Raw genomic sequence first — 24,702 nt, 5'->3', positions numbered from 1 at the left:
GCAAAGGCGGGAACCCCGAGCTGCTCCACCGCCTTCGTCAGGCTTCTTGGAAGCTCGACCGATGGCTTCACGCTTGAGTTGCGCCGCTCACCACTCATCTTTCCGTCAACTCCCCGCTGCTCACTCTTGCCTCCCTAGAACCCTTTAGATCTCATTTACGACCCCGTCATTTCAAGCGATTCACTCCGCGCTTCTCTGCAGCTCCAAACCCCCTTCAATCCATCCGTTTCCTCTTGCCTGTTGGAGCTTCCGCCCAGGAAGACATCCGGTGTCGTCTTTCCATCCAACTTACCTCAACTCACATCACCTCATCAATCATGGATCGTCTCAATAGAATGCTGCAGGCTGCCCAGGGCATGGGCATGGGCGGAGGAGCTCCTGGTGGCGTAAGTCCCTCAACTCCGATTGCTTGCTGTTTCTATCCAAGGCTATCATGCCGCCCCTCCGCCAGGCGGCGGAATCGCCAACCAACACTGCAGCGATACTTCGACGGTAATAGCTAAATATACCTAATCTAGGATACCCCTAACCTGATCGATAACTCCGAAACCGTTCACATCTCGTCGCTCGCTCTGTTGAAGATGTTAAGGCATGGTCGGGCAGGTGTTCCCATGGAAGTCATGGGTCTCATGCTGGGTGAATTCGTTGATGAGTACACGGTCCGGGTGGTTGATGTCTTTGCTATGCCTCAGAGCGGTACGGGTGTCAGTGTCGAGGCGGTGGATCCTGTCTTCCAGACCAAGATGATGGATATGCTGCGGCAAACTGGACGGTAAGACGAGACTCGAACCGGGCCCCGGCTTCGACCTCACTGACAATCTGTTGCGTGTAGGCCCGAAACCGTCGTTGGCTGGTACCACTCCCACCCTGGTTTCGGCTGTTGGCTTTCGTCCGTCGATATCAACACCCAACAATCATTCGAGCAGCTTACCCCTCGTGCCGTGGCCGTTGTCGTTGATCCCATCCAGTCCGTGAAGGGCAAAGTCGTCATCGATGCTTTCCGTCTCATCCAACCTCAGACCGTCGTCATGGGCCAGGAGCCCCGTCAGACCACCTCCAACCTCGGTCACCTGAACAAGCCTTCCATCCAGGCCCTGATTCACGGCCTCAACCGACACTACTACAGCATTGCGATCAACTACCGCAAGACGGGTCTGGAAGAGAACATGCTGATGAACCTGCACAAGCACGTCTGGACGGAGGCACTGCAGATGAAGGACTTCCACGACGAGGGTGAGCACAACGTCGAGCGCATGAAGCAGCTCGTCAGCCTGGCTGAGGGCTATGAGAAGCGGGTCAAGGAGGAGACGGAGTTGAGTAAGGACCAGCTCAAGACGAGATATGTCGGAAAGGTCGACCCGAAGAAGCGTAAGCTATATGCAGTACTCCCGTCTTGTCGGATCAGGACTAACCCCATATTACAGACATCGAAGACGTCAGTCAGCAGCTGATCGAGGATAATATCGTCGCCGTCTCCCGACAGATGATCGATAAGGAGGCATCCGTGGCACGGCAATCCAATGGAACCGAGTCCCAGAACGGCGCTGGTATGGAAGTGGACGAAGAGCTCTAAGCATGTATTAAGCTTCTGACCAACGTATAATATCTGTCTCTGAATGCATACCACGAGTGAAAGCGATTTTCTTCTTACTGGACAGGTTTCATGTGCGGAGACGGACGATAGAGTCTTGAGTTTTGGCAGTTACCAGCTACGAATGATGTCAACGTTACAGTGGCGATCTGAGTCGTGTGGACGCTATGGAAAGAAACTCATTGCAGAATGACTTCAAGTCGTATAACTGCGTAAACCATGAAATCGCTAACCAATCTAAAAATATCTAATCTATGATGCGAAGAATGTCCGTATATGTTGAGCACATCTCACAGCATCAATCCGCCTCGTTCCGAGTCTGCGTATATTGTACAGTATATATGCGTGCGTGTGTGTGTATATGTATAGATAATCGTCTCTCGTCACGATTCGACAACCGTAGCCGTCTCCGGCATGAGCGTCTCCGGTATAAACCCCGCAGGCATCATGGCCTTCAAGCGAGCGAGCTGCTGTGCCCGGTGTTCCTCCGCCTTGGCTTCCTGGGCCTTGAGACCGTAAGCGTCCTCGTCGAACTCCTCACCGTCGTAATCCGTCCATCCGCGGTCGGGGCCCCAGGCGATCTTCTTCCGCGCTGCGCGCGCCTCGTGCAGCAGGCGCTTCATCAGGCCGCCGCTCTTGCGCACGGAGGGCCAGGCGTCGAACTCGACGTACTCGAGATTGGGCAGCCGGGCCAGGACCTCGTGCAGGATGTTGCCGGAGAAGTTGGTGTAGAAGTCGCGGGAGATGCGGAAGCCCTCGAAGACCGGGTGCGAGGGGTCGACCTCCAAGAACACCTTCAGGGTGCGGATGCGAACCATCTCCTCCAGCCCCAGGGACGGGGTGACGCGCCACGCGGTCGGGGGGTCGGTCCAGCTGGAGCCCAGGATCAGCTCGATGGTGGCGATGGAGGGCCGGTACTGCGGCGCGATCGCCCGCACCGTCGGCATCTTCGAGTAGTCCTGCAGGTGGAACAGGCGGAACACCTGCGTCGAGTAGAAGTAGTCGGCCGCCTCGTCGTGCAGGCGCCGCGACGCCAGGAAGAGCGCGATCCGGTGCGACGCCGGGGCCAGCGGCGGGTTCTTCTTCGATGAGGCGCCCACGCTGCCCGCCGCGCGCACCGTCCGCCGCCGCTTCGGCGTGAACAGCACGTAGTGGTAGACGCGCAGCCGGATCTCCGAGGGGAGGTCGAAGAAGCGGAAGGGCTCGATCGCCGCTTTGCCTTTCTTCCGTTGCGGGCGCAGGTTCTTCGAGCCCTTGCTGGGCGGTGGTGGTCGTCGCGCACCGCCGCCCAGGTTTAGTTTCTCCAGGTCTCTGGAGAGGGACGAGGTCATCTTGCGTCGTCGGGAGGACCAATCGATATATGTATGTGGTCGAGTTTTTGTGTTCTAAGGTTTGCGGCCGAAAACAATGGGAATGTTTATGCGGCACGATACGAAGAATAAAAAAGCAGAGATCTTTTTTTAACCGAGATAATGCAAGCTTCGGTCATCCATCGCTACATTTAACGACTGGGTTCATAGGTTGACATGACCCTGGATGGACGCGGATGCAAATGGATCGGGTCGCTGACAACAACTACTTAGCCGAGGAGGCGAAATCAATCAAGAGGATTATATCCCACTAACGGGGCTGCAGCTGCAGAGGAGACCTTTGCTGCGGCTCTTGGGTGTGGGATTGAAGCAGAACTTCATTGGTCTCCCCAGCTAATACAACCCGGCATGCATATAATTGGCACGAAGGGTCAAATTTGTGGACTGGGTTTCAACTTTCATTTGGTTAAAGAAGAAAAAGAAAAAAAGGGGAAAGAATTGGCAGGAGACGGAGGATTTTATATGGAGAAATAAGCTGCGTTGAAGGGCTCTGTCGCCACCCGGAGCAGTGCTGGTCCGTGCCTTGAACTTTTTTGCAGTGACGGAGGGAGAGAAGAGAGAGAGAGAGAGCTTGCCAGTGCAAGTGCAAGTGTTAGTTAGCGTCCGTCTTCTCCGCCGCCGACCTCTGCCGATTTTCCTAAACTTGACCAGACACTTTGGATCATCGATTCTTGACCCTGCCATTCTTCTCATCCCACATTGGTCTTTCTATTACCTGCCGTGTGCTGTGTGCGCTCTGCGGTGCATGTGTAAACTGTCTATCACCATCCATTTCTAAAATCCTTCCATCGATCCTCCTCCCCCATCCATTCATAATGCTTAGCCGGGCCGTACTGCCTCTGACGAGGCCTAATATCCTCGCTTCAACTGTCCGTGCTTCAACCGTCACAGTCCCTCACTCGCGCTGGTATGCAAAGAACAGCAAACCGAAATCTTCCTACAACCTTCCCGACTCCATCAAGGCCTCGCAGGCCAAGCAGCCCTCTCAGGCTCCGGCTCCCAAGCAAGAAGACAAGCAAGCAGATTATTCCGCAGAGCAGGCCGAATTTGATACCAAGGCCGACCCGCAGAGCAATGCCTCTTCCCAACAGACCTCCGTGAGTTGCGCCGCATCCTATTGATAGTAAAGCCCGTTCAGCTGACCAGTGTGGCTCTACTAGCCTGAATCACACGCACCCGAAGAAAAGGAACTCCCTCGCCAGCCCCTCCCCGACCTTACCCAGGGTATCCCCTCCACCCTCGCGGCCGAGTTGGAAGCTCGCCAGACCGGTCGCCCATCTACCACTCTGAACCTTACCGAGGACCCCTCCCGCGCCGAAGACTACGCCGAAGATGAGGGTCGCGGCGATAAATCCAAAGACCACTATACTTCCTCCCTCGACCGCAAGCGCGCCCGCATGGCCAATCTGTTCTCGGCGCTGTTCTTGCTGGCCGGTGCTGGTGGAGTGGCTTACCTGGGCCGGAACTGGGAGAACGAGTTGGAAGAGAAGGCTCACCCCGAGACTCCGTCCGGTTGGGGACTGGGACTGTGGTATAACCGCGCCAAGGCCCGTCTCGGTGACATCACCAGCTACTACAAGGACCCGGCCTTCCCCAAGTTGCTGCCGGACGAGGACCCCAACATGCGCCAGCCCTACACTCTGGTGCTGAGTCTGGAGGACCTGCTGGTGCACAGCGAGTGGAGCCGCGAACATGGCTGGCGTGTGGCCAAGCGACCCGGTGTCGACTACTTCCTCCGGTATCTGAACCAGTACTACGAGCTCGTCCTGTTCACCAGCGTGCCCAGCATGATGGCCGACCAGGTGCTCCGGAAGCTCGACCCCTACCGCATCATCCGCTGGCCCCTGTTCAGAGAGGCCACCAGATATAAGGACGGTGAATACATCAAGGTATGACGCAATTGACTCGAGCTGGCTGTTTTCCATCCTCCTCACTAACATGGACTGCATAGGATCTGTCATACCTGAACCGTGATCTCTCCAAGGTCATCCTTCTTGACACTAAGGAGGAGCACGCTCGCTTGCAGCCCGAGAACGCTATCGTCCTTGACAAGTGGCGTGGCGACCCCAAGGACAAGACCCTGGTCGCCTTGATCCCTTTCCTGGAATACCTCGCCGGCATGGGCGTTGAGGATGTGCGCCCCGTCCTCAAGTCCTTCGAGGGCTCATCTATCCCCGTCGAATTCGCCAAGCGTGAGAAGGCCATGCGCGAGCGCTTCGAGCAGGAACTCGCCGAGGAGCAGAAGCGCCGCCCCCGGAGTGGTCTGGGCGGCTTCGCCTCCGCTCTGGGTCTGAAGTCCAACCGGACTCTGGACGGCGAGCAGAGCCCCGCGGAGGGCCTGGCCCAGGGTAAGATGCTCTGGGACCAGATCCGCGAGCGCGGCCAGAAGAACTACGAGATGATCGAGAAGGAGATCCGCGAAAACGGCGAGAAGTGGCTGGCCGAGATGGCCGCCGAGGAGGAGAAGGCTCGTCAGGAACAGATGGCCATGATGAAGGGCTCCTTGACCGGCATGTTCGGTGCTGGTGGTGACAAGAAGCAGTAAGCAAAAAAAGTGAAACCGATCATCACTTGCTTGTGTTTTTGATCGCAGGAGCACTCTTTATGAGAGCGGGTGCTTGGGTTCTATACGAGCGGCACAAACGAGCTTTCTCTCTCTGTCTCTCTCCTCTTCTTTTTTTCGTGTCTTGTCTTCCTTCTCCTTTTATAATCTACGTATACCTAGGGTACACTGTTGTTACTGTTGTTCTCGGGACCGGGGTTTTCATGTTGTGTTTTTTTTTCTCTCTCTCTTTCCTTAGAAGCAGGGGTTTCTGTCCCGCGCACCCATCCTTTGATCACGGGTTGATTGTAAAATAGCATACTTTTTTTCCCCGTTGTTGTTGTCCATCTAGGAGGGAGGTTATGTATAAATTGGAAATAAAATCCTAATCATATGCATGGTTTCTGTATTACCTGCGCGTAGAGGGTAAGCTGAATTGCACGGTAGGTCTTACCGATGGTGTCGACCCGATGAGCTGAAGTATATATTTCCGGCGGCCCACCCAGGTCCCTGTAACCATTTGGCTGCCGAACCGCCAGATTTCCGCAATCGCAAAACAATCGCAGCGGCACTCGAGCTTCGATGCCATAAAAGGTATGCATGTTTGTAGTATTGTTCTTCTCTCTAAGCAGAAAGAACCCGCAACACAGCGACAGCAGCAGTAACTATGCACTCACTGCCTCAATGGGTATATTCTAAAAAAAACAAGACAAAACAAAACAAAACAGAAAGCCTCTCCTCCCCTCTTCCCTCCTTTCTCCTTCCACCCCATCCTCCACATTCACCCTCCCTCACCCTCACTTTCGACTCTTTTGTTGAAAAGACAGAGGGGAAAAAAGATCAAGTAGTCGAAAGGGATGAGGTGGGTATCCATACTCTCGTTGAAAAATGAGCATGATTTGGTAGTGATCATTCAAAAAAAAAAAGAAAATCAATGAAAAACCTGGGGTAGTCGATTACATAGAGTGTTACGGTCATGTTGCCTTGTTCAAGGATTTATTTTTTTTTGCGCGCTTTTACGATAGGTTGACGTCCTGGAAGACGGACACGTCCCAGATGCCGGTCATATCGAAGGGAAAGCCGTCCATGGTGCCGAAGGTGCCGGAGATGGACATCATGTCGTCGACGATGTCGTTGTTGGTCTGCGTCTCGGGGAGCGAGATGGCCGCCGGGTTGACGAGACGGCCTGTGGCCGCCGGGTGGTCGGACGCGCCGCCCGCGCCGCCTGCGCCGCCGCCGCCCAACATGCCGCCGCCGAGGCCGATGACCTGGCTGAAGGTCGTGTCGGGGTTGGTGGCACCACCGCCGGCGCCGGTGCCGGCGCTGCCCGGGGGCGCCGCTAGGCGACTGAGGAGCCGTTCGCAGTGGTCCAGGCACATGTCGGCGACGTCCCAGTCCTCGTCCTCGCGGACGCGGCGCAGGATGGCGCGGAAGGTCTCGACGTTGGTGAGGCAGGCCCGCGCGACTTCGTTGTCGGTGGTTTCGAGGGCGCAGCGGACGAGAAGCGTTGCGGTCGTGGTGAGGTGGAATGCGCTGTCTGTTTTGAGGGGGAGGGTTGGGTTGTTAGTCTCTGGCTTGGCTGGCAGAATGGGTCCAGGAGTCACAAAAGTGAGAGAGAGGTGCTTACATGGTAGCCAGAATTCTTGGAAATTCTCCTTGCGAAGAGAGGAGATGAATTGTACAATCTCCTCCGCCGATTTGCGGCATTCAGTCTGGAAATACCGGCGTGCTTCCAGGTTTTCGGTCTCCGAGTTGTTCACCTCCTACGGATTTGTTAGCTTGGCTGGGCAGGAGGTGTCTTGTAGCAGGTGCGTCACTCACGTTCAATTCCACCCGGCTCACTAGCATCTTAACAGCCAGGAACGCTAGTTGAAGACTGCTGGTTCCGGAGATGCGTCCCTCAGAGGTACGTGGAGGGTTTCTCAGCCAGTCAGGCAGCGAGTCCTCCCAGACGTCGAGGTCCGTCCGGATCTGTCTCACTTTCTTGGTGGTTTCGCGCGCGAATCGGTGCTGAAGACCGTAGACAAGGGGCAGTAACTCGCCCAGAATCTCCGTCAATTGGCACAGCGCGATGTGGCAATGCGCGGCTCGGACGCGTTCAGGGGTGCGAGATGCTGGTGGTATAAGTACGTCGATTGTCGGAAGAGGGACGTCGTACTGATTCTTTGCGATCTGTGGCGGTACACCGTGACCGAAGCTCCCCCTGGAACCAATGTCAGTAACCCTTTCTTACTGCGCAGATACGATACCTACCATCGATCGTGGATGACCACTCCCCACCATAAGCGCATGCGATGATTCTTTTCAGCCGGGGACAGTTTCCAATGACTAGGGTCGCGATTGAGTCCGAGACAGTGTGCGAGGGAGACCATACGGCCGCTACTGATCGCATTTCCAGTCATGGAGAAGATCGGGCGACCGGTCAAATCAATAAGGGCGGCGCTTATGGTAGACAGACCAGGGGCGGAGAATTCCTCGTGTAGAGCGGCCACGGTCATATTGACCGCGTAACGGACGTCTGGTTTTGGATGACACGCCAGCTTGGGAGTGTGCTTCCAATACACTAAAGACATCGAATAAACCTGACACAAAAGAGAGGCTGGCGGGTCCCCGGGAGTCTCTGAGATAAAAGCCTCCCAGAAGCTTTCTCCATCGAAGATGGGGAACGCCGCGTTGAACCTGTCAATGAACCTATTTTGGGTGGTTAGTAGGTCATTCCGATCCAATCCGATCCTAGACGGAGACATACAGTCTAACTAGGTCGTGCTTGAAAGGTCCTAAGATCTGCTCCAGAATTTCTTTCTGATTCTCTCCCGGCGGAATACCAACGCGCATTCCCTGTCTTCGTCTCGAAACCGTCGTGTACAAAATGGGCTTCCTTGGATCGCTCGAGTAGACATTATACGTATTGTTCTTCGGTTCTACGGACTTGCTCGTCCGCTCGGTGGGCATGTACTTTTCAATCACTTGGGCGTCGTCAGCCACCACAGGCCCAACAATGAGGACAGACTCATTGTGAGGATCATCGAATCTGGACTCGCTTCCTCGATGGCCACCGGCCGAGTCTGTCTGGGGAACACTGGATGCCCGTGGGCGGCTGCCACTTGCCGGGGAGCCGACTTCTGAGCTGCGCTTACGCTTCTGACCAACAGTCGACACTTGCGCCGGATCTGCGGACCAGCGTTTGGTGTCATGGCCGTCTGAGAGTGGAGCATCCTGGCTGGAATCCTCCTGGTAGTGGCAATCGGCGCCCTGCACGCGACACAACAGACACGACTGGCCGGGTATATCCACAGTGCACCGAGACTTGCGCTTCCTGCACAGATCACATGCCCTGACCTTATGTGACCTGTATGGTCTGGCGCCGGCGTTGAATCCCGGAGAGGCGAGCTTCTGGGTGGAGCTACTCGGAGCTGTCGTCGACGACATGATGAGCCTTCAGCAAACGGGCGACCTGCTCGGGAATTCTTGTGAAGATCATCAACTAATCGTAAGCCAATTGAGGACACTGCAAATCATGCAATCGTGATAGAGGGCGAACACCGTCGAGTGCGAAGCGTGCGTATGGTGGAGGATCGGATCTAGGCCGGCCACCGATGATCGGGGAACAAGCGCTGTACCCGGCTAAATGACTCTGAGAGTGGGAGAGGAAAGCATTGATCCGGGGTAAGCTAGTCGCGAAGCTGCGCCAAGTACTGCATGGTCACTCAGCATACAAAAATCAAACAGGCATTGCGATGAGCGACGAGTTCACTTTTGGGAGAGGGGGTGGTTCGGTCCATCCAGCGCGGGATGATGATTATTATTTCCCTTGCGTTTTCTCCGAATCCGATAAAATCTTCGTTCTTATCGGCTGCTGTGAAGTTGTGGGGAGGAAAAGAGCTGAGTCAGCGGGTCAGACCAACCACGTGCTCCTAAATCGGAGTCCGTATTCACATCGGGTGGACTAGGCCCAAATGGGACTGGACAGGGTCCCCGCGCCCGCCTCAGGCCTATTTCAGGCACCCGTTTCACTTTCTCCCCGCCTGGCACGCGCGAACGGACTTGCAGTGAGCTCACTCATTCATGACTTACCTCTCATCCACTCTCCGAGTACTCCGTACAGCCCAGCTGATTGATTGATTATTTGCTGGACCATGCAGCCAACGCATGGACTTGCTGTCTCTTCTTATGCCTCTTTAGCTTAGCTTAGCCCTGTTTGAGTTTAATCCACTGAAACCGGACCAGACGATCACCGTTGCATTGGTCTACGTTTGGAGAGACACAGCCACCGGGGTCGCTAGTTGGCGCTTCCCGTGCTTTCCACTCACCAGAGTCACCACCACCCACACCACACCCCCCAACGCGCCAAATCCTGCGTTCGGGATCCTGCCAACTTCCCCTACATATTTTCCCGCCATGATGCTGGATGGGTGCAATTGATCCTATAATTGTGTCTGCATTTGTCGTTAGCAAATGTAGACACCCATGGGTTGGACATCGTTGATCATGGATGAGGATGTCCTATTACCTGCGGCTGAGCGGCTCGATGGGCCCCATCAAGACGATGATGACCAGCAACCGACAACATGTTTGATCAAGCTGCAAAGCGATATGATAAAGCAGGAGAAAGAGCTCGCAGGCGAGCAACGTTCCTCACCCTTTGCCCGTTTACCTCGCACAGTCATTGAACAGTAAGTAGTCACTTTCTTCTATTTCTTCTAGCTGGTCGGCTGGGAGGCGCTTGTTCGCTTCTCCATATCGCTCACACGCACTGCGCGGTAACTTGACCTATATGCGGTTCGTTCTTAACGAGTTACACAGTATCCTTTTCGTTGCGGATGCAAACACATTCGCCTCACTAGCCTTACTGAATCGCAAATGGAGGCGGATTTCCGACTCGACTCTGCTATACTCTCATCATTTAGCCCAATGCCCATCTTTCTCTCTGACCCAGAAAGCCATCGCGGAGCCATGTCAGCAGCCATGCGACCTGTCACACCTCAAACAAGTATTTTACACTCAAATCAGACGGAATGCTTTTGAGACCTTCTTGCGACCTCGCAAGACTCTAATCAAGCTGATATCGACCTCGATGAGCTCGTCAACGGCATTTCCGCAGGGCGAAGCTTTCCGGTTCTCTTTCTCCCCCAACGGTCAACTAATCCTGTGTATCAGTTCCTCTCGAATTGTTGTCCTTGACGTCACCTCAAACCCTGCTTCAGTGAAGCATGAACTCAAAACCTGGAGGCGTCCATTACATGCCGCGATCATTGACGACGGGTCTCTGCTTGCGGTGGTTTCTTCTAGCCATCGTGTCAATGTTTACAGTCTTTGTGACGAGGAAGTAAGACTGGTCCAAGACCTAGCCTTGAACGATGTTCCTCGGACGCTAGCACTATCTCCCACGGGAGGTGTGCTTGCTATTGCGTATGATGATCGCATTGAAGTACATGCGACCGGGGAGGGGGTACTGGCCACCGAGAGACGAGCCGTACGCTGCTCTGGCGTCGACTCTGTCTCTTTCTCTGCAGATGGAGCCATGCTTCTTGGCACTTCTGCCGATCCTCAAAATAGTGGCTTGGTCACGATAACAGTACCGTTCTATGCCGAATCGGAGCCGGAACTCTCTCTGAGAGATGTCCATAGACGGATGTGGACTACTCAAATCCTTTTTCCGGATGTTACCACGGGCTTCAGTCGCGCATGTATGCTTCCCCTCCACTCCGAGGGCGAAGGTAGCTGGATCATGGGTTTTGATGAACAAATCAACTCACTCCGAGCGTTTGGGGCCAATAACACTAGCTCAGGTACAACGTACTTTGTGACGCCCATGTCCGATGATGGAACCAGAGAATCTGCCCCTACCATGCTACCTACTGTTGATGCTATGGGGGAACTGGTTGCGGCTGGCTTTGAGGAATCTGGTCTTTGGGTGTATGGCATACCCGATCGTCTGGATATCGCTCCTGTAGCGACTAGTACACGACCACCAGCTGGGTCCGATGGGGAGCTGTGCCACTGGGAACACGAAGGCGCGCTACCTGGTGAAGATTGCTCATCTCGACTGCAGCGGTCGATCACTAAACCAAAAGTACTCATTAAGGGTCATAAGATCAGTGATATGCCGGGCATGACTGCAGCCCACTGGGTGGAATGTACGGGTCTCGCTACAGAAAATCGTCGCTTGGTGGCCGTCGCACCAGGTGGCATCAACCCCCCAACCATTGGCGAAGAAGATGTGCCGGTGGATGGTGGACGAGTCCTTCTGCTGGACTTTGCACGTTCAGCGAGCGATGGCAATTATACCGAGATTAGCATTGAGATCGGTGATGCGGAACCAAAAATGCTTTATGAGCCAGACTCGAGTCTAGACACCGAGGTAGAACTAGAAAGAAGAAGGACTCGCATACACCGTGCAAGCGCTACGTCGCCGCGAGCCAGAGCTTTCGCTAGGGAGTCATATCCGTCGGCCCATTCGGTGTCTCACGCTTCTCGGCCGAATATTCGCCGCAACAGCTCCTTCTTCTCCAGTTCTTCGAATGGAGATGCGTATCATATCCCAGAGTCCCCGTATGACAATGGGCAACCGCGATCTAGGGATACACTGCGTCGTGCTGCGACTGCTGCCGCCAACACGAGGGAACGATATCACCCTCCACATCGCGATGCGCAGTCCCCCATCCACCCGAGACCAGCCTCGCAGACCTTCCAGGTACCTCATGAAAGTGACGCTGACAACTGGGTCCCGCCTCCCCCACCCTATACTCGCGTGCCAGATGCACCTCTCCCTGATCATTTGCGAAGGACTCTGCTACCCTCCAGGACAGAGCCGATCACCCGAGTTGGCGAACCTCCGGCCGAAGTCCAGCGCTCGCAAACCACCCGTCTAGAGAACATGGTCGAAGAATCGTCCTCTCGGGTGTCACTGCACAGATTGAACAGCATCGCGAGCTCGAGGCTCGCTTCTCGCCTAATGCGAAATAGCACCAGAGAGCCCGTATTTCCTGAACGAGCGCGCAGGCAAAACACATTCATGCGCAGGAGAAGAAGTTCAGCCACCGGCGCTCCGCACACCATCGAGGACACGAACGGACTCGCACCGCTGGTCACTCCTTCTCAAGAACATGTCGAGCAGCATATACACTTCCAACTAGAGAGTATAGCCGACTACCCAGCGCAGCCTGACCGATCCGTGCCCTTCCTCTCCACTGACCCATCTCTACCGCCATCGAATTCTCAAGCCAACTACGCCAATCCGTCGCCCGAGCAGCCTACCATGCATGCCCGCATCGACGTTCCGGGAACCATTCCCGCCACGCAGGAGCTCGGCAACACCCGCCAGTACTCCTTCTCCTCTCCCAACCTCCAAGTTCGATCCGCCCTGCAGTACGATGCTCCAGAAGTCCTCCAAGACAGTCATATGCGCTCCGGCTACCCCCACCAGGTGGGCGACCGCCGTCCGCAATCCCAGGACCTTCCACTACCGCTAATAGGGGCCAGCATTCAACCCCTGCACCACCGGGCCTCGACGGATCCCACGCTATCCGCCAGCTCTCAAGCGGCCGCCCATGACCTGTGGAGGAGACGCATAGAGGAGTGGAACGAACAAACTATTTACGAGAGGAGCAAACGACGAAGCAAGTGTATTGTGATGTAGCAGGGCTGCCTTTTCCCATTTTGCTTTTTCGTCAGATCTCGACTCGATTTGGTTTTTTTCTTTCTGGGTTGCATCATTGGTTTCGAAGATTTGGAGTGTATATTGATAGGACCAGGAACATATTTGGGATTGTAGAGCGATGGCGTCGTTTTCTTTGTTCTAGAGTCTGGGACTATTATCTATATGTTACAGGTAAGAAGTTGGCTTCTTGTATATTCAGACGCATTAGGAGGGCCGGGGTTGACCCAGTCTCGTGTGATTGGAATCTAAATGTCTCATTCATATTTCAGCATCCGCGAAACGTGTTTAAATGTGGACTGGCTAAATTTAAGATGTCAGAAGCAAATAATTAGTTACTGATCATTGTCGTCGTGCACGAATTTCAGAGCATACGGAAAGCATGCACACCACAAACATCGCAGTTTAACTGCCCCCGCCCCCTCCACCACAACCTCCCCCTCCGCCTCCACCTCCGCAACCTCCACCACCGCCGCCGCAACCAGCCCCTGCACCACCACCACAACCCCCAACACCACCGCACCCACCCCCAGCACAACCCCCGGAGCAATTCCCTCCCATCCCTCCACAGCTGCCCGCCGCAACCCCACCTCCACACGTCCCCGCCGCACAGTTCCCATGCACCCCTTCCACGAAACTCATACAGCTGGGGTTCGCCACATACGCATCCGCATGCACCCCGGGGTCACAGGTATACGGGGCATAGAAGGGCACGTAGACCGGATACCCCCACAGCAGAGGGTAGTAGCCATAAACGGGGTCCACCCCGGCGGCGGCGGCCCCGGACTTTTCCTTGTTAGCGGCAGCAGAAGCAGCCTTCTGGTCCTTGGACTTGCGCTTCTCGGCGCGGCGGCGCGCCTTCTCGTAGTCGTGGCGGAGTTTCAGGAATTTGAGCTCGCGGGGATCGAGACTGCGGGTGTTACCTGCTGTCGTGGTGGTCTGCGGGCGGACGGCGTTGTGGGCGGAGATGTGCGGGTTTTTGTCGGGGTCGGAGGAGATGTCGTCGCGGTCGTGGAGCTTGGCGGCCGCCTGGCGGGCGCGGGCGGTGGAGGAGAAGAAGGGGATGGCGATAGGGGAGTCGGCGGCGACGCGGACGGCCTCGCAGTACCAGCAGGTGCACTCGCTGTAGATCTCGCCGTCGGTAAGCTTCTTGTATGCCTTGCTGGTCCATTCGAAGCCGTCGGAGAGTTTGGTCTCGTCGACTTTGTCGTCGTGGTCGATGAGGATGGCGAGGCTGTTGATGCCGCCGCCGCCGTCCTCGCGCGTGCGGTGGATGGAGAAGGCGAAGTAGCGGGCCGGCGCGAGCTGGTGCGTGTGCCAGGCGAGGTCGACGTCGAGGGTTGGGACGGCCATGCGCCGTGGGTTCTGGGACATGATCCGGAAAAAGACGTGGTACTTCTTGATCAGGCGGTCCATGGTGGCCGTGAGGGTCGGCGAGTGCAGCCAGTCGATGCGATCCATTTTCTGGATGAAGGTGCCCTGGCGGACGACAGCCCCAACGAGATCGAGCGCCAGGGGTGAGCTGTTGTCCCAGTAGTGCGACATCATGCGGCGGTAGGCGACCTTTTCCTCCGGGTGGAGGGTGAGTTGCAGGCTGCCGGGGTTGGCCTTGTACATGACGTCCTTCTGCTTCATTTTCGTAGCGAGGTAATCGTTGACCGTCTTCATGGTCAGGTTATTGCCTCGATTCCAGCGGGGGTAGGCATAATTGATGATATCGGTGCCGACGACCTCTAGAAGGCGGTTAGGGAAATTGAATTGTTGTTTCCGTCGTTTGGTATCGCTGGCCGGCTCAGGGACTCCCCGAAGATTGTAATAAGTCCCTGGCATCGGAAGGTCTTTTTGCAATAGCAAGTTGATGTCCCCGCAGAATTTGGCGATCTTCAGACTTTCGTGGTTGATGTTGTAGGAGCAGTGAGGGCATGGGTGGCGAAAATCCTTGTCTGCGAACCCATGCCAGTGCTCAAATGCATCCTCCAGCGTAAGAAGCATGCCCCCGTCTGTCCAGGGGACAAAGACATGCTTTCCGCAACCGGGGCAGTTTAACGACTTCTCAGACGTGTCCACAAGATTGTCCCAGAGGAAATTTGTCTTGCGAAGAAACGTCTCCTTTGCCTTCGGCCCTGCATCGTAGTCGAGGGTCACATTGTCAACGCAAGCGTTAACGGCCTCCCAGGGCAGGCCACTAGCCCAGAAGCTGATCTTTCCGTGCCGTATGCAGTCCTCGAGAAAAGCACGGGGGTTCAGCATATGCGCATGCCATACCATCAGCACGTCTAGAATGGTTAGTGGCCGGTACCAAGCATGCACCGTGACTCAACTTACCGAGAGGAGGCATATCGTCTTGAGACCATTTCATTGGCTCGTCAGAGGTCGTGATCTTCTCGTAGCTGGTAGACTTGAGGGTACTGAGTTTGGGCTGCGCGCGAGAAGCAGGAGCACACAACGTCCACCAGGCTGCATATCGGTCCACTGCTCGGGTGGTATAAACCGCCCACCGCTTCTCCTTTACTCGAGCCCACGCTTCATTGGCCTCCTTGGAGTCTGGCTGGAATAGTTCCGGGTCAGGATCCTGGATGCCGAAGATTCCACGAGTGTTGGCTACGTTGTCGCGCAAATCGGCCAGTGCTGCGAGCAGCTTGAGGTGAGCGGCACACTGATCAGATGTGACTGTCGTGTATTGGGATGGGCCAGCGTCCCGAGAAAGGTCTAAGGGGGGTAATGCCAACTGCGACTGATCGAGCTGATTGTATGCAGGTGGTTGATCTGCCCCAATCTCGGTTTCTTTAGCCATCTTGGCAGACATAAATTATATTGGACTTGGCTGCATGCCACGCATGGACTGTAGAAGTGTGAATGACAGAATTCGAGACTAATGCCGCAACGGAACAATCTGCCTTTATACTGTCATTTGTAGGTCACTGTTGCTCGATGGACGTCTGACATAATTGGAATGGAGGCAGAATGATCGGCTAGCAATGCCACCGGGGCAATGACGCGGGGCAACCACAGATTCTCCAACAAGGAAAGAGTTATGCTCTCTGTCCGTATTCTGACAGGCACGGGAGGGGCCGAACTGTGAGTGAGTAGACCCCAGATTGCCTGGTGTGACTGGGTAAGTTCTAAGATAGTGGCAGAGGCGGCGTCGGGCACCTCGTTAGAGCAGAAGGGTCACCCCCGTCTCTAGACAAACCTCGGCGCTGACAAAGGGCAGTGCCGCAGCACAAGGCTTAATTGGCGCTAGGATACCCTAGGTTCGCCATGTGAACAGTGGTTCTAGGTAAGTGGAACATCGAGGCGAAGCGTAAGCCTCAGGATACGAAGTGCAGTCGGATGTGATGGAAGCTTCATTTCTGGAAGCAGAATACGACAGACTGTGAATGACCTCGATTTAAAGAGAGACCAGATATAACGCAGGTGGCAGTGCCTATCACTGCGTATCATTGAGAAGACATGGGCTCATCTTATGGGATCAACCTCATATGGTCCGCTAATAAGGAGAGCCAATGGACAATTGTCGGGCGACCGCCGGAATTAGCATGGTGGTGGGAGTCTGTGCGTGGGGCAGCCTGTGGTCTGTGGTATGACCTGTGACGAGGTAATAGACATCTCTACACCGTTGCTCTCAGGCACTAGTGCCAGAGATTGTAGGTTGTCCATTGTAAATGCAATTGTATGATGCAGACTGTGTAGGAAGTACAATTGAGATGGTGTAGTGTAGTAGTCGAGTAGGTAGTAGTTAGCACGTAGTTACCTAGTACTCAATTCATGATGTTGACAAGCAGTCAAGCACGGACTCATTGGGTGGTGGGGCTGTGGACGGTTGATGGGGTCGGGGCTGACTTATCCGTGACTAATCACTGGTCCAATGCAGATGTCACGTGCTATCCGCTAATCCATCCACTGCACGTGAGAGCGAGATCGGACAGCTTCTCCTCGCAGGACCCCCGCCGCCGAGTGTGATTCCTCCACCACTTAATTTCAGGGTCTGCAAAACACGGTGCAAGCCGGTGGGTAAAAGTTTTTTTCACTCATCGCTAATTCGTTCTCCCTCCTTGCTATATTGGCACGTGGTCTTATTATCGTCCAGTGCACCTGTGATTTTAGACCTGTGATTTTTTTTAGCCTTTTTTTTCTCCGCCATTCCCTCTTATACTGTCCCAGCGTTGATCAGCCTTGCACGCAACCAGTCTGGATTCCCTCGAAGGATCGCCCAGCGAAATCGGAGGCCAGGGTGTGCAGGGCAACAATCTGGACCCAAGCGCAAGGAAGAATGCTTCGGCTGCCTCCAGCCCCGTAATGGGAGGTGCCGACCATCCATCTGTCTCACCTGCTATCGGGTCCGATGGCGGGGGACCTGTCAGGAAACGTACTGTTGCTGCCGCAGGCTTGGACAGCTCGCCCGCTGCCAGTATCGACGAGGTGGAAGACCCCGATAGCCGTGATGAGAAGAAGCGACAGCCTGTCAAGCGGGCCTGCAATGAGTGTCGCCAGCAGAAGGTATGCCGCGTGCCCGGCCTCATCCAACGAGGCTTTCGCTGACGTGAACTGTTATTCGTTTAGCTTCGATGCGATGTAATTCAAGATCCGTGGAGCGACTGCTCCCGATGCCGTCGCCTGAAACTGGATTGCAAGATCGAATCCAATTTCAAACGTGTCGGGAAGCGCAGCCGCAACGCCGAGATGGAGCGTGAGATCATCGAACTTCGGAAGCAGATCGCGACTGTGCAGGCAAATGGGAGCACGCCACAGCAGACCCCGACTTCTTTGCCCACGGTGCAAACTCCGAAACAAGAGACTCCCAGCCAGGTTGGCTCAGCTGGTGTCTACCACACGCCGTCAGCCATGTCTACTGACCAGTACATGGGGTCGCACGAAGCTGTCGCATCCCTGCTGGACCTGCGATCAGGCTTCGATGGCAGTGGCTACATGCGAAATGGCACTCATCATTTCAAGAGGATTGAGGATGTGGCTGTGGTTCCGGAGAGAGTGACAGAGCTCTTCAATCTGTAAGTGTACGCCGTCGGCTCTTGTTGCAGCACGTCTAACGAGCCTAGTTTTTTCACATTCTATCACCCGTTTCTTCCGTTCCTTAGTCGAGAGCAGTCGCCAGATGAATACTATTCTGCATCGCCTCTACTTTTCTGGACAATCATCAGTGTTGGCGCCCGACGGTACCAATCCGACACCCATCTCCTCAATTCTCTGGCTGGCCCGGTAACACGGCTGGTCTGGAGTACGCTGGCGGACATCCCACAGAGCTACCATGTAGTCAAGGCACTGTGCTTGCTATGCACGTGGCCATTTCCTACGAGCAGCACCTCCACGGACCCTACATTCATGCTGTGCGGAATGATGGTGCAGGTTGCCATGCAGCTTGGTCTGCATCGGCCGTCACATACGCAGGATTTCAGCAAATTTCGGGTGGAACTCATCGAAGAGGAGCTTCGAGATAAGGTCCGAACCTGGGCTGTTTGCAATATAGTTGCGCAGAGGTATGTGCTGAAAAAGCATTAACCGAGGATCGAATGGACCGACAAGCTAATCAATTTCGCGCAGAGTCGCTACTGGCTACGGTCAGCCGCCATCAACCCTATATGATTGGACACTGTCCTCGAACGAGTCCATGGATCCCAATTTCAAGTTGCCGGAGGACATGAAACCCCGACTGGAGATTGAAAAGTTTTGCGACAAGATTACCAGGTCACTTTACAAAAATCGCCGGGACCCTGTCGGGCTTTGCAGTGATAAGGAAAGATCGGCGTTGATCTCGTTTCTCTCTCGAGACTTTGACGAGTTGGAAAGCCAACTTAAGCCGCAACGAGACCGTAAGGCCCTGAATCCGGTCGCATGGAAGACTTTCTAACCTATGTAGCTATCACTGATCTCTTCCTGCGCGCATCGAATCTCCATCTCCACCTGTCAGCTTTCTTCGACGATACTACGGCCAAGAATTACCGAGAACGCCTTCTCTCGCTTTACGTCGCCGCAACTACTTTCCTCGAGGCAGCAATGACGTTAGAGACCGAAGTTGGGCCCGTGCTCTCCTACACCCCGTACTACGTGTATCAAATGATGGTCGCGGGAGGTTGCACTCTGTTGAAACTCTGCAAGAGCTTCTTTGCAGCCCACATTGACATGGACTATGCCAAAAACCTCTTCAACCGGACCATTTGGGCCATTCGGGGGGTATCGGTGTCCAGCAACGATCTCCCCGAGCGGCTGGCGGAAGTTCTGGCGCAGATGTGGCGACTGGGAAATGCGCCGACGCCCAAGTTCGGGCCCGACGGTAGTGAGATTGACGACTCCCTGATGCTGAAGGTACGATGCCGGATGAGCATGTCTCTTCTGTTCGACTCTGTATGGCGGTGGCGAGAGGATGCGCGGACCAAGGGGCGTAATATCGAAGGTAGGTGTCACCAACTCGACGTCGAGTGACTCAAAGCTGACCCGTCTTGCAGCGTGCCTCAAAAACCCGACCAACCCAGATTCCAACGCCGAATCGTCAGCATCGTCCACCGGACCGACGCGCACCTCGACCGCGACGCCCGGGGTGGGCGGTGCAGACCCCAGTCTCGCGCCTGCGCCTCTGCTGCCGCAGCCCGGTATCAGCGTGCCGCCCAGCGGTGGCGTTGGGGCATTGCCCAGCGGGTTCATCGAGCCGAACTATGAAGTCTTCGATCCATTGAACTGGCTTCTGGATGGATTGGTCGACCTGCCATATTCCTATTCCACGATATCCGGGATGGAGTCGCAAGGGATGGCTTAGTGGTGTGGGGCTGTCGATTCTAAAATCTTATGACCTTTTTCTTTTTCATGTGTATCATAATTAGCGGGTTGACGATGACAGGGTTGTCCACCGTGAGAATAAGCTGGACAGGGATCGATGGAGTTTTGTTGTTGCCGTTGCTGTTGCCGTCGCTGTTGCTGCTTCTTAAATCATGTGATACCTGTTTTTACAACGATGAATGCATCGACCGATGCTTGATTGATAGGCGAATGGCTTGCTGTATATATTACATAGTATCATCGGACGATATTTGCCAAGTTCGATTTACAATCCGAACTACATCCGATTCCGATACCATGGTAAGGTTAATACTTGTTAGGTGCAGTGTATAGTATAAGATCACGTGTCTACGTCACAACCTCAGAACCTCTCGGCCATCGATAAGTTAACATCCTCCTCCTTTCCCCGCCTACTGGGTACTAAACCCTTCTCCTACATTTACTAAATTTATCCTCCCATTTCACTCTACAACCTCCTCCCACACCAACCCCCCAACACCCCCAAACCAACCTCAAAGCAAAACCCATCATGCCCCAAGCCCAAGCCCAGCCCCAACTCCAAACCCCATCCAACCCGCAATCCCGCAAGTTCCAAACAACCCGCCCCGCCCCGTCCTCGCTCCTCATCCCGCAAAAACGGGCCCTCTTCCCCCCAGAGAAGAGGAATCCCTCCATAAATCCAAACACAAACACCCGTCCCCCATCCCTTCTCCTCGAACCCTCATCCTCATCCTCATCCTCATCCTCATCCCCATCCTCAAACCTCACTCCCACCCCCACTTCCAACCCCGCATCCAGAGACAAACCAGGAAGCGGAAGCGGAAGCGGAAGCAGAAGCAGAAGCAGAAGCGACACGGAATTCAACTTCGCGCTCGCGCCGCAGCCGTTCCTTGATCCGGGGTGTTGGGAGCGGATGCGGATGCGGGGAGGGGGTGATGATGCTGCACGACCACGACCACGACCAGTAGGGCCGGGAGTGGAGGAGAGCGAGGAGTTGCGGCGGAGGAAGAGGGCCAGGGAGGCGGAGTTTGGGGGCATGGCTGTTCGGGGGCGGTTGCGGTGAAGTTTTGCTGTCTGTCGGGATTTTTGGGTTACTTGGGTTACTGCAGTGGGGTTTGGGATGGGGATGGGAATGGGGATTCTGTCTTGTCGGTGGGATGGGGGTTTATTCTTGGGTATTTATTTGCGGGGAGTTGGGAGTGAGGTGGTTGGATTGGGTGGAATGGAATGGGAGAGGGATGCTTGGTCTTTTCTGAGGTTTTTATGTATGTATGTATGTATGTATGTATGTATGTATGTATGTGTTGAGTTGGGCTGGTTGATTATGGAGAGGGCCTGTGTATTAGGGCTGTCTTGTTCTTGGAGGGAGGGTTCATAGGAATCATGAATGCTGCACTCGGGGTTATCATTTGTGGTAACTGGTGAGTGGTAATTGCTAATCTTGTGGTATCTTAAATAGAATGAAAGTGAGCCGATCGTGGGCTTGCTTCGGTATTGAGAACAAAAAATAGACAGGAACAAAATTGGTATCGTCAATCGTCAATATCATCAATCGTAAACATGACACAAAAAACAAACAAATCATAAGCATGCGTAACATCAAAATCAACCTGTGTATCCAATCCTCTAAGCAAAAATGCATCGCTCATCGATCATCATTAATGATAGCGCAGCTATGGCCTCGGGCTCGTGCTGGAATCGACCAGCACCGCGTCCCCGATGCTCTGCTTCAGCTTCTCGCGCTTGGCTTCGCGTCGACGTTCGCCGTGCTGCTGCCAGACCCGGCGCATGCGTTTGCGGAGGTTGCGCACCTTGCCGGCCCGCAGCCGCAACCGCCACCACGACAGGGACTGGAACCGGTGGTGGTGGAGGGAGGTCTGCGAGTACAGGGCCTCCGGCGTGAACACTTGGCTGCTGCCGACCAGGGTGCCGCGGTTGGCAGCGTGGTGGTGGCCGCCCAGCCGGCGTCGGGTCTCCGGGTTGCGCGAGATGGGCGGCCCCTCCAGCACCGTCCGCTGCTGCGGCATCCCCAGCGAGTTCTTGATCACCGTGTCGGGCTCGTGGTGGTGTCGGTCTTCAACGGGACTCCCGTTGGGGGAGGAAGTGTCGGTCTCCGAGTCGTCCCAGAAGCGACGCGGTCGCCAGAAGGGCTGCAGGCGCCCCTCGATCTCGGGGTTGTCCGCCTTGCGGTTCTTCACGGACGTCAGTGAGAAAGACTCGAGAGCAGAATTATATGAATCAGACCGAGGACGTACCATCCACGGACGTCGGATGGACCCGAACCGACGGGCCGGACGTCCATTCGCTTCGGCTTCACTCACGGCGGCTCCCAGTTGGCGACTGGCGTCTTGCACGGGCGATGGCGGCGACACTTGGCAGACCGGTGGCTTGGGAGGTTGGCGGGGGTTCTTCAACGGTGACTCCACCTCGAATTGCGTCGACGGGACCGGCGTTTGGGGCTTGTCCTGGGATGCTATATCAGGAATCTGCTCACGCGCGGTAGGTTGTGATTGTGGCTCTACCAGCAATAATGACTCGTTGTTGTGCGGGAAGATGGCGATCGTCCTCGCTTCACTGATTTCGATCACACCGGGAGATGAGGACGGGATGGAGACTTGGGTATAGGGCATGGACGGCGGCCGGAGATGCGACATATCTTCGACACCGATGATGATGGACTGCGTTTTCGCGGCTTCTGGAACATCGTGCGCAATCCGGCCGTGGGACGGACCCTCAGGTCGGGACAGAGGAAGTGGCGCGGGCTTCTTTCGCGTCTCTTGCTCCATTGCCATCGTGTGATTCCGTAGGCTCTCGGAGGTGAGAGACGTGGTCCGGGAATTGTTGCGGCTGGTTGGTGCAGACAACGACGAATTACGCTGGGGGATGGCCGGCCTACCATCGCTACGGCCTCGAGATCGCGCCCGCTTGTCCGCGTTGGTGCTCGCATCGGACAGCGTCCGCTCCTTGCGGCGCGGAGGTTCCAGCGAGCCTGGGCGGCTGCCCGAGGCGACCGGAGCGCGTCGACTCGAATGTCGGGAGCGACTTTGCGAGGTATTCCGGCTGGTGGAAGCCGAGGACTTCAGGGACGACCGCCGCTCGGGGATCACCACCACCGGTACTATTTCCACATTCGGCGGGAGAAAGCTCATTGTCGAAATCCCCGAAATCGACATCTCCGAAGCAACACTTCGACGGTCTTGTTCTGTGATGCGCGCACTCTTATGAACCAGCCGATGCTGCGAGTCCGGGTTAGAGACCAGTGAGGTATGTTCCGATTTCGTCAAGGGAGAGCTGACTGAGCGGAGAGAGCTCCTCTTCTCAGTGTGACGAAGTGATCGTTGAGTTGATCGTGGCGAGTCGATAATCATAACCTCAACGGTGGACGTCGTGGACACATTGGAGAACCTTCGCGAGGCGTCTGGTTCGGCTGTAGTAGGCTCGGTCTGGGGCCAGCCGATCTGCTCTCGGAACTGCTCGATTGACAATCCACCTACAGGCTCGTGCGAGTCAGCCCCCTGCCTTCGTACGCTTTTCGAGCGGACGGGAAGCACGTCCGTGCTGTCTGCATCCGACCCGACCATGTAAATTGGGTGTTCCGCCGTGTCTGAGTCACGGTCGATACGGCTAGATGCAGATCCCTTTTGACGGGAAGCAGGTGCCGGTGGATTTCGTGTCGCATCTTGCCGACTCTCTGCCATCAACATCTCTGGTGTCGCGGAACGCATCCGATTAGAAGTATGAGTTGGTATCGGTGTTGTTTCTCCGCTTCGCGTGTCGCTGTGGTCGGACGGATCGGACGGATCGCTCTGTCTGGTCACAAACGAGGAGGACCGGGCTGACCGAGACGGGGTTTCAGTTCCAGCATCTGAGATGATTTCCAGCGCAGTCCGAAAGGAATCCGCCCGAGACGAGGAGAAGGACTGGGCGAGTTGCTTGAGGGCCGGACGCTGAGCCGAGGCTGCGATTTGAGGAGGGGTGGTTTCGGGCGTGGGAGGATGCGATGGCCTCGGGGTTATCGCATCGCTCACCGAGAGTAAAGAAGGTGTTGTTGCGATATGCGCCCCGTGGGTATTGGAGTCTTCGGTTGAGGCGACCGCGGGAGGCGTTAAGGGACGAGCGGGAGCTGGTGGCAGGGAGGCTGTCCCTGACGGGAGGCCATTGTGGCCCACTGGTTTTATTGTTTGGGCGGCGGATGGAGAGTTCAAGGGAACATTTGGCCGGCGACGTAGAGACTTGTGGGCCCTCAACTGGGGCGGATCCAAGTGTTCTGGTGAGGCGACAGAGGTGCCAGCATTCGCCAGGCTGGGCATTGTGAGGAGGCCCAACGGTCCGGCAGATTGGTCCAAGTGACAAGCGGGCAGTGGTCGGGTTTGAATGGTGTTTTAGTTCTGGTGGTTTCTTTTTTCTTTTTTGTTCTCTATTGTTTTTTGTTTTAAAGGAAAAATGGGTTTCAAATCAACTTGGTGCCGGTCGCATATCGTAGCAATGGTGAGGGGGGAGGTGATGCAGTGTCTCGGTTGGGTCTGGTAGAGGAGGAGGACTACAATCTTGTAAATGGACAGCGAAAGAGAACAAAAGAAGAGTGCCGAAGAGATTCCACGGCGAAGAACTCCGGTCCCTTTGTTCTCCTCTCCCACCCTGATGAATGCTAACCAGCAAGGGAGATTTGGTGCAGCGTAAGGGTTGAGTGTGTGGTGAATGTGTGGTGAATGTATAGTGTAGTGTGTGTGACTGTCTTCCAATGCGTGTCTTA

General features: G+C 55.3%; 9 protein-coding genes across 9 annotated transcripts; 5 read left to right on the top strand and 4 right to left on the bottom strand.

The window, feature by feature from the left end:
- The first annotated feature begins 41 nt into the window (after positions 1 to 41).
- Positions 42 to 1,829, top strand: BO72DRAFT_445126 (proteasome regulatory particle lid subunit RPN11). Its single transcript, XM_040943967.1, has 4 exons — positions 42 to 386; positions 519 to 772; positions 833 to 1,368; positions 1,425 to 1,829. Exons 1-4 carry the CDS (start codon positions 318 to 320, stop codon positions 1,571 to 1,573), a joined length of 1,008 nt encoding a protein of 335 aa, XP_040804562.1. The 5' UTR covers positions 42 to 317; the 3' UTR covers positions 1,574 to 1,829.
- On the bottom strand, positions 1,790 to 3,338 carry BO72DRAFT_445125 (uncharacterized protein). Its single transcript, XM_040943966.1, has one exon. It carries the CDS (start codon positions 2,920 to 2,922, stop codon positions 1,975 to 1,977), a length of 948 nt encoding a protein of 315 aa, XP_040804561.1. The 5' UTR covers positions 2,923 to 3,338; the 3' UTR covers positions 1,790 to 1,974.
- A 218-nt stretch (positions 3,339 to 3,556) lies between these two features.
- BO72DRAFT_445124 (protein translocase subunit TIM50) lies at positions 3,557 to 5,900 on the top strand. Its single transcript, XM_040943965.1, has 3 exons — positions 3,557 to 4,058; positions 4,122 to 4,850; positions 4,913 to 5,900. Exons 1-3 carry the CDS (start codon positions 3,777 to 3,779, stop codon positions 5,504 to 5,506), a joined length of 1,605 nt encoding a protein of 534 aa, XP_040804560.1. The 5' UTR covers positions 3,557 to 3,776; the 3' UTR covers positions 5,507 to 5,900.
- A 619-nt stretch (positions 5,901 to 6,519) lies between these two features.
- On the bottom strand, positions 6,520 to 8,932 carry BO72DRAFT_456050 (putative C6 transcription factor; the record flags this gene model as incomplete). Its single annotated transcript, XM_040946258.1, has 5 exons — positions 6,520 to 7,082; positions 7,131 to 7,266; positions 7,325 to 7,706; positions 7,757 to 8,194; positions 8,253 to 8,932. 5 exons carry the CDS (start codon positions 8,930 to 8,932, stop codon positions 6,520 to 6,522), a joined length of 2,199 nt encoding a protein of 732 aa, XP_040804559.1.
- Positions 8,933 to 9,991: 1,059 nt separating this feature from the next.
- On the top strand, positions 9,992 to 13,142 carry BO72DRAFT_456049 (F-box domain protein; the record flags this gene model as incomplete). The annotated part of the gene is made up of 2 exons (XM_040946257.1): positions 9,992 to 10,176; positions 10,208 to 13,142. 2 exons carry the CDS (start codon positions 9,992 to 9,994, stop codon positions 13,140 to 13,142), a joined length of 3,120 nt encoding a protein of 1,039 aa, XP_040804558.1.
- A 423-nt stretch (positions 13,143 to 13,565) lies between these two features.
- BO72DRAFT_370858 (uncharacterized protein) lies at positions 13,566 to 15,954 on the bottom strand (the record flags this gene model as incomplete). Its single annotated transcript, XM_040940979.1, has 2 exons — positions 13,566 to 15,436; positions 15,486 to 15,954. 2 exons carry the CDS (start codon positions 15,952 to 15,954, stop codon positions 13,566 to 13,568), a joined length of 2,340 nt encoding a protein of 779 aa, XP_040804557.1.
- A 1,016-nt stretch (positions 15,955 to 16,970) lies between these two features.
- On the top strand, positions 16,971 to 20,192 carry BO72DRAFT_445121 (putative C6 transcription factor (Leu3)). Its single transcript, XM_040943964.1, has 6 exons — positions 16,971 to 17,660; positions 17,724 to 18,169; positions 18,218 to 18,655; positions 18,720 to 18,988; positions 19,036 to 19,569; positions 19,622 to 20,192. The coding sequence occupies exons 1-6, from the start codon at positions 17,460 to 17,462 to the stop codon at positions 19,927 to 19,929; spliced, it is 2,196 nt and encodes a 731-aa protein (XP_040804556.1). The 5' UTR covers positions 16,971 to 17,459; the 3' UTR covers positions 19,930 to 20,192.
- Positions 20,193 to 20,359: 167 nt separating this feature from the next.
- On the top strand, positions 20,360 to 21,448 carry BO72DRAFT_525030 (uncharacterized protein). The gene has a single exon (XM_040949924.1). It carries the CDS (start codon positions 20,479 to 20,481, stop codon positions 21,010 to 21,012), a length of 534 nt encoding a protein of 177 aa, XP_040804555.1. The 5' UTR covers positions 20,360 to 20,478; the 3' UTR covers positions 21,013 to 21,448.
- Positions 21,306 to 24,520, bottom strand: BO72DRAFT_282569 (uncharacterized protein). Its single transcript, XM_040940301.1, has one exon. It carries the CDS (start codon positions 24,257 to 24,259, stop codon positions 21,623 to 21,625), a length of 2,637 nt encoding a protein of 878 aa, XP_040804554.1. The 5' UTR covers positions 24,260 to 24,520; the 3' UTR covers positions 21,306 to 21,622.
- Between the last annotated feature and the right edge of the window lie 182 nt (positions 24,521 to 24,702).

The sequence above is a fragment of the Aspergillus fijiensis genome (genome assembly GCF_003184825.1).
Source record: "Aspergillus fijiensis CBS 313.89 unplaced genomic scaffold BO72scaffold_8, whole genome shotgun sequence".
In the NCBI taxonomy this organism is placed as follows: Eukaryota; Fungi; Ascomycota; class Eurotiomycetes; order Eurotiales; family Aspergillaceae; genus Aspergillus; species Aspergillus fijiensis.
This window is presented reverse-complemented; position numbering and strand designations above follow the sequence as displayed.

Coding starts and splice junctions, on each gene's coding strand:
- BO72DRAFT_445126 (XM_040943967.1), top strand. CDS start 318: ATGGATCGTCTCAATAGAATGCTGCAGGCTGCCCAGGGCATGGGCATG. Junction 387..518: donor GCGGAGGAGCTCCTGGTGGC/GTAAGTCCCTCA, acceptor TACCTAATCTAG/GATACCCCTAACCTGATCGA. Junction 773..832: donor ATGCTGCGGCAAACTGGACG/GTAAGACGAGAC, acceptor TGTTGCGTGTAG/GCCCGAAACCGTCGTTGGCT.
- BO72DRAFT_445125 (XM_040943966.1), bottom strand. CDS start 2,922: ATGACCTCGTCCCTCTCCAGAGACCTGGAGAAACTAAACCTGGGCGGC.
- BO72DRAFT_445124 (XM_040943965.1), top strand. CDS start 3,777: ATGCTTAGCCGGGCCGTACTGCCTCTGACGAGGCCTAATATCCTCGCT. Junction 4,059..4,121: donor CCTCTTCCCAACAGACCTCC/GTGAGTTGCGCC, acceptor TGGCTCTACTAG/CCTGAATCACACGCACCCGA. Junction 4,851..4,912: donor AGGACGGTGAATACATCAAG/GTATGACGCAAT, acceptor TGGACTGCATAG/GATCTGTCATACCTGAACCG.
- BO72DRAFT_445121 (XM_040943964.1), top strand. CDS start 17,460: ATGGGAGGTGCCGACCATCCATCTGTCTCACCTGCTATCGGGTCCGAT. Junction 18,170..18,217: donor GTGACAGAGCTCTTCAATCT/GTAAGTGTACGC, acceptor TAACGAGCCTAG/TTTTTTCACATTCTATCACC. Junction 18,656..18,719: donor TGCAATATAGTTGCGCAGAG/GTATGTGCTGAA, acceptor AATTTCGCGCAG/AGTCGCTACTGGCTACGGTC.
- BO72DRAFT_525030 (XM_040949924.1), top strand. CDS start 20,479: ATGCCCCAAGCCCAAGCCCAGCCCCAACTCCAAACCCCATCCAACCCG.
- BO72DRAFT_282569 (XM_040940301.1), bottom strand. CDS start 24,259: ATGCCCAGCCTGGCGAATGCTGGCACCTCTGTCGCCTCACCAGAACAC.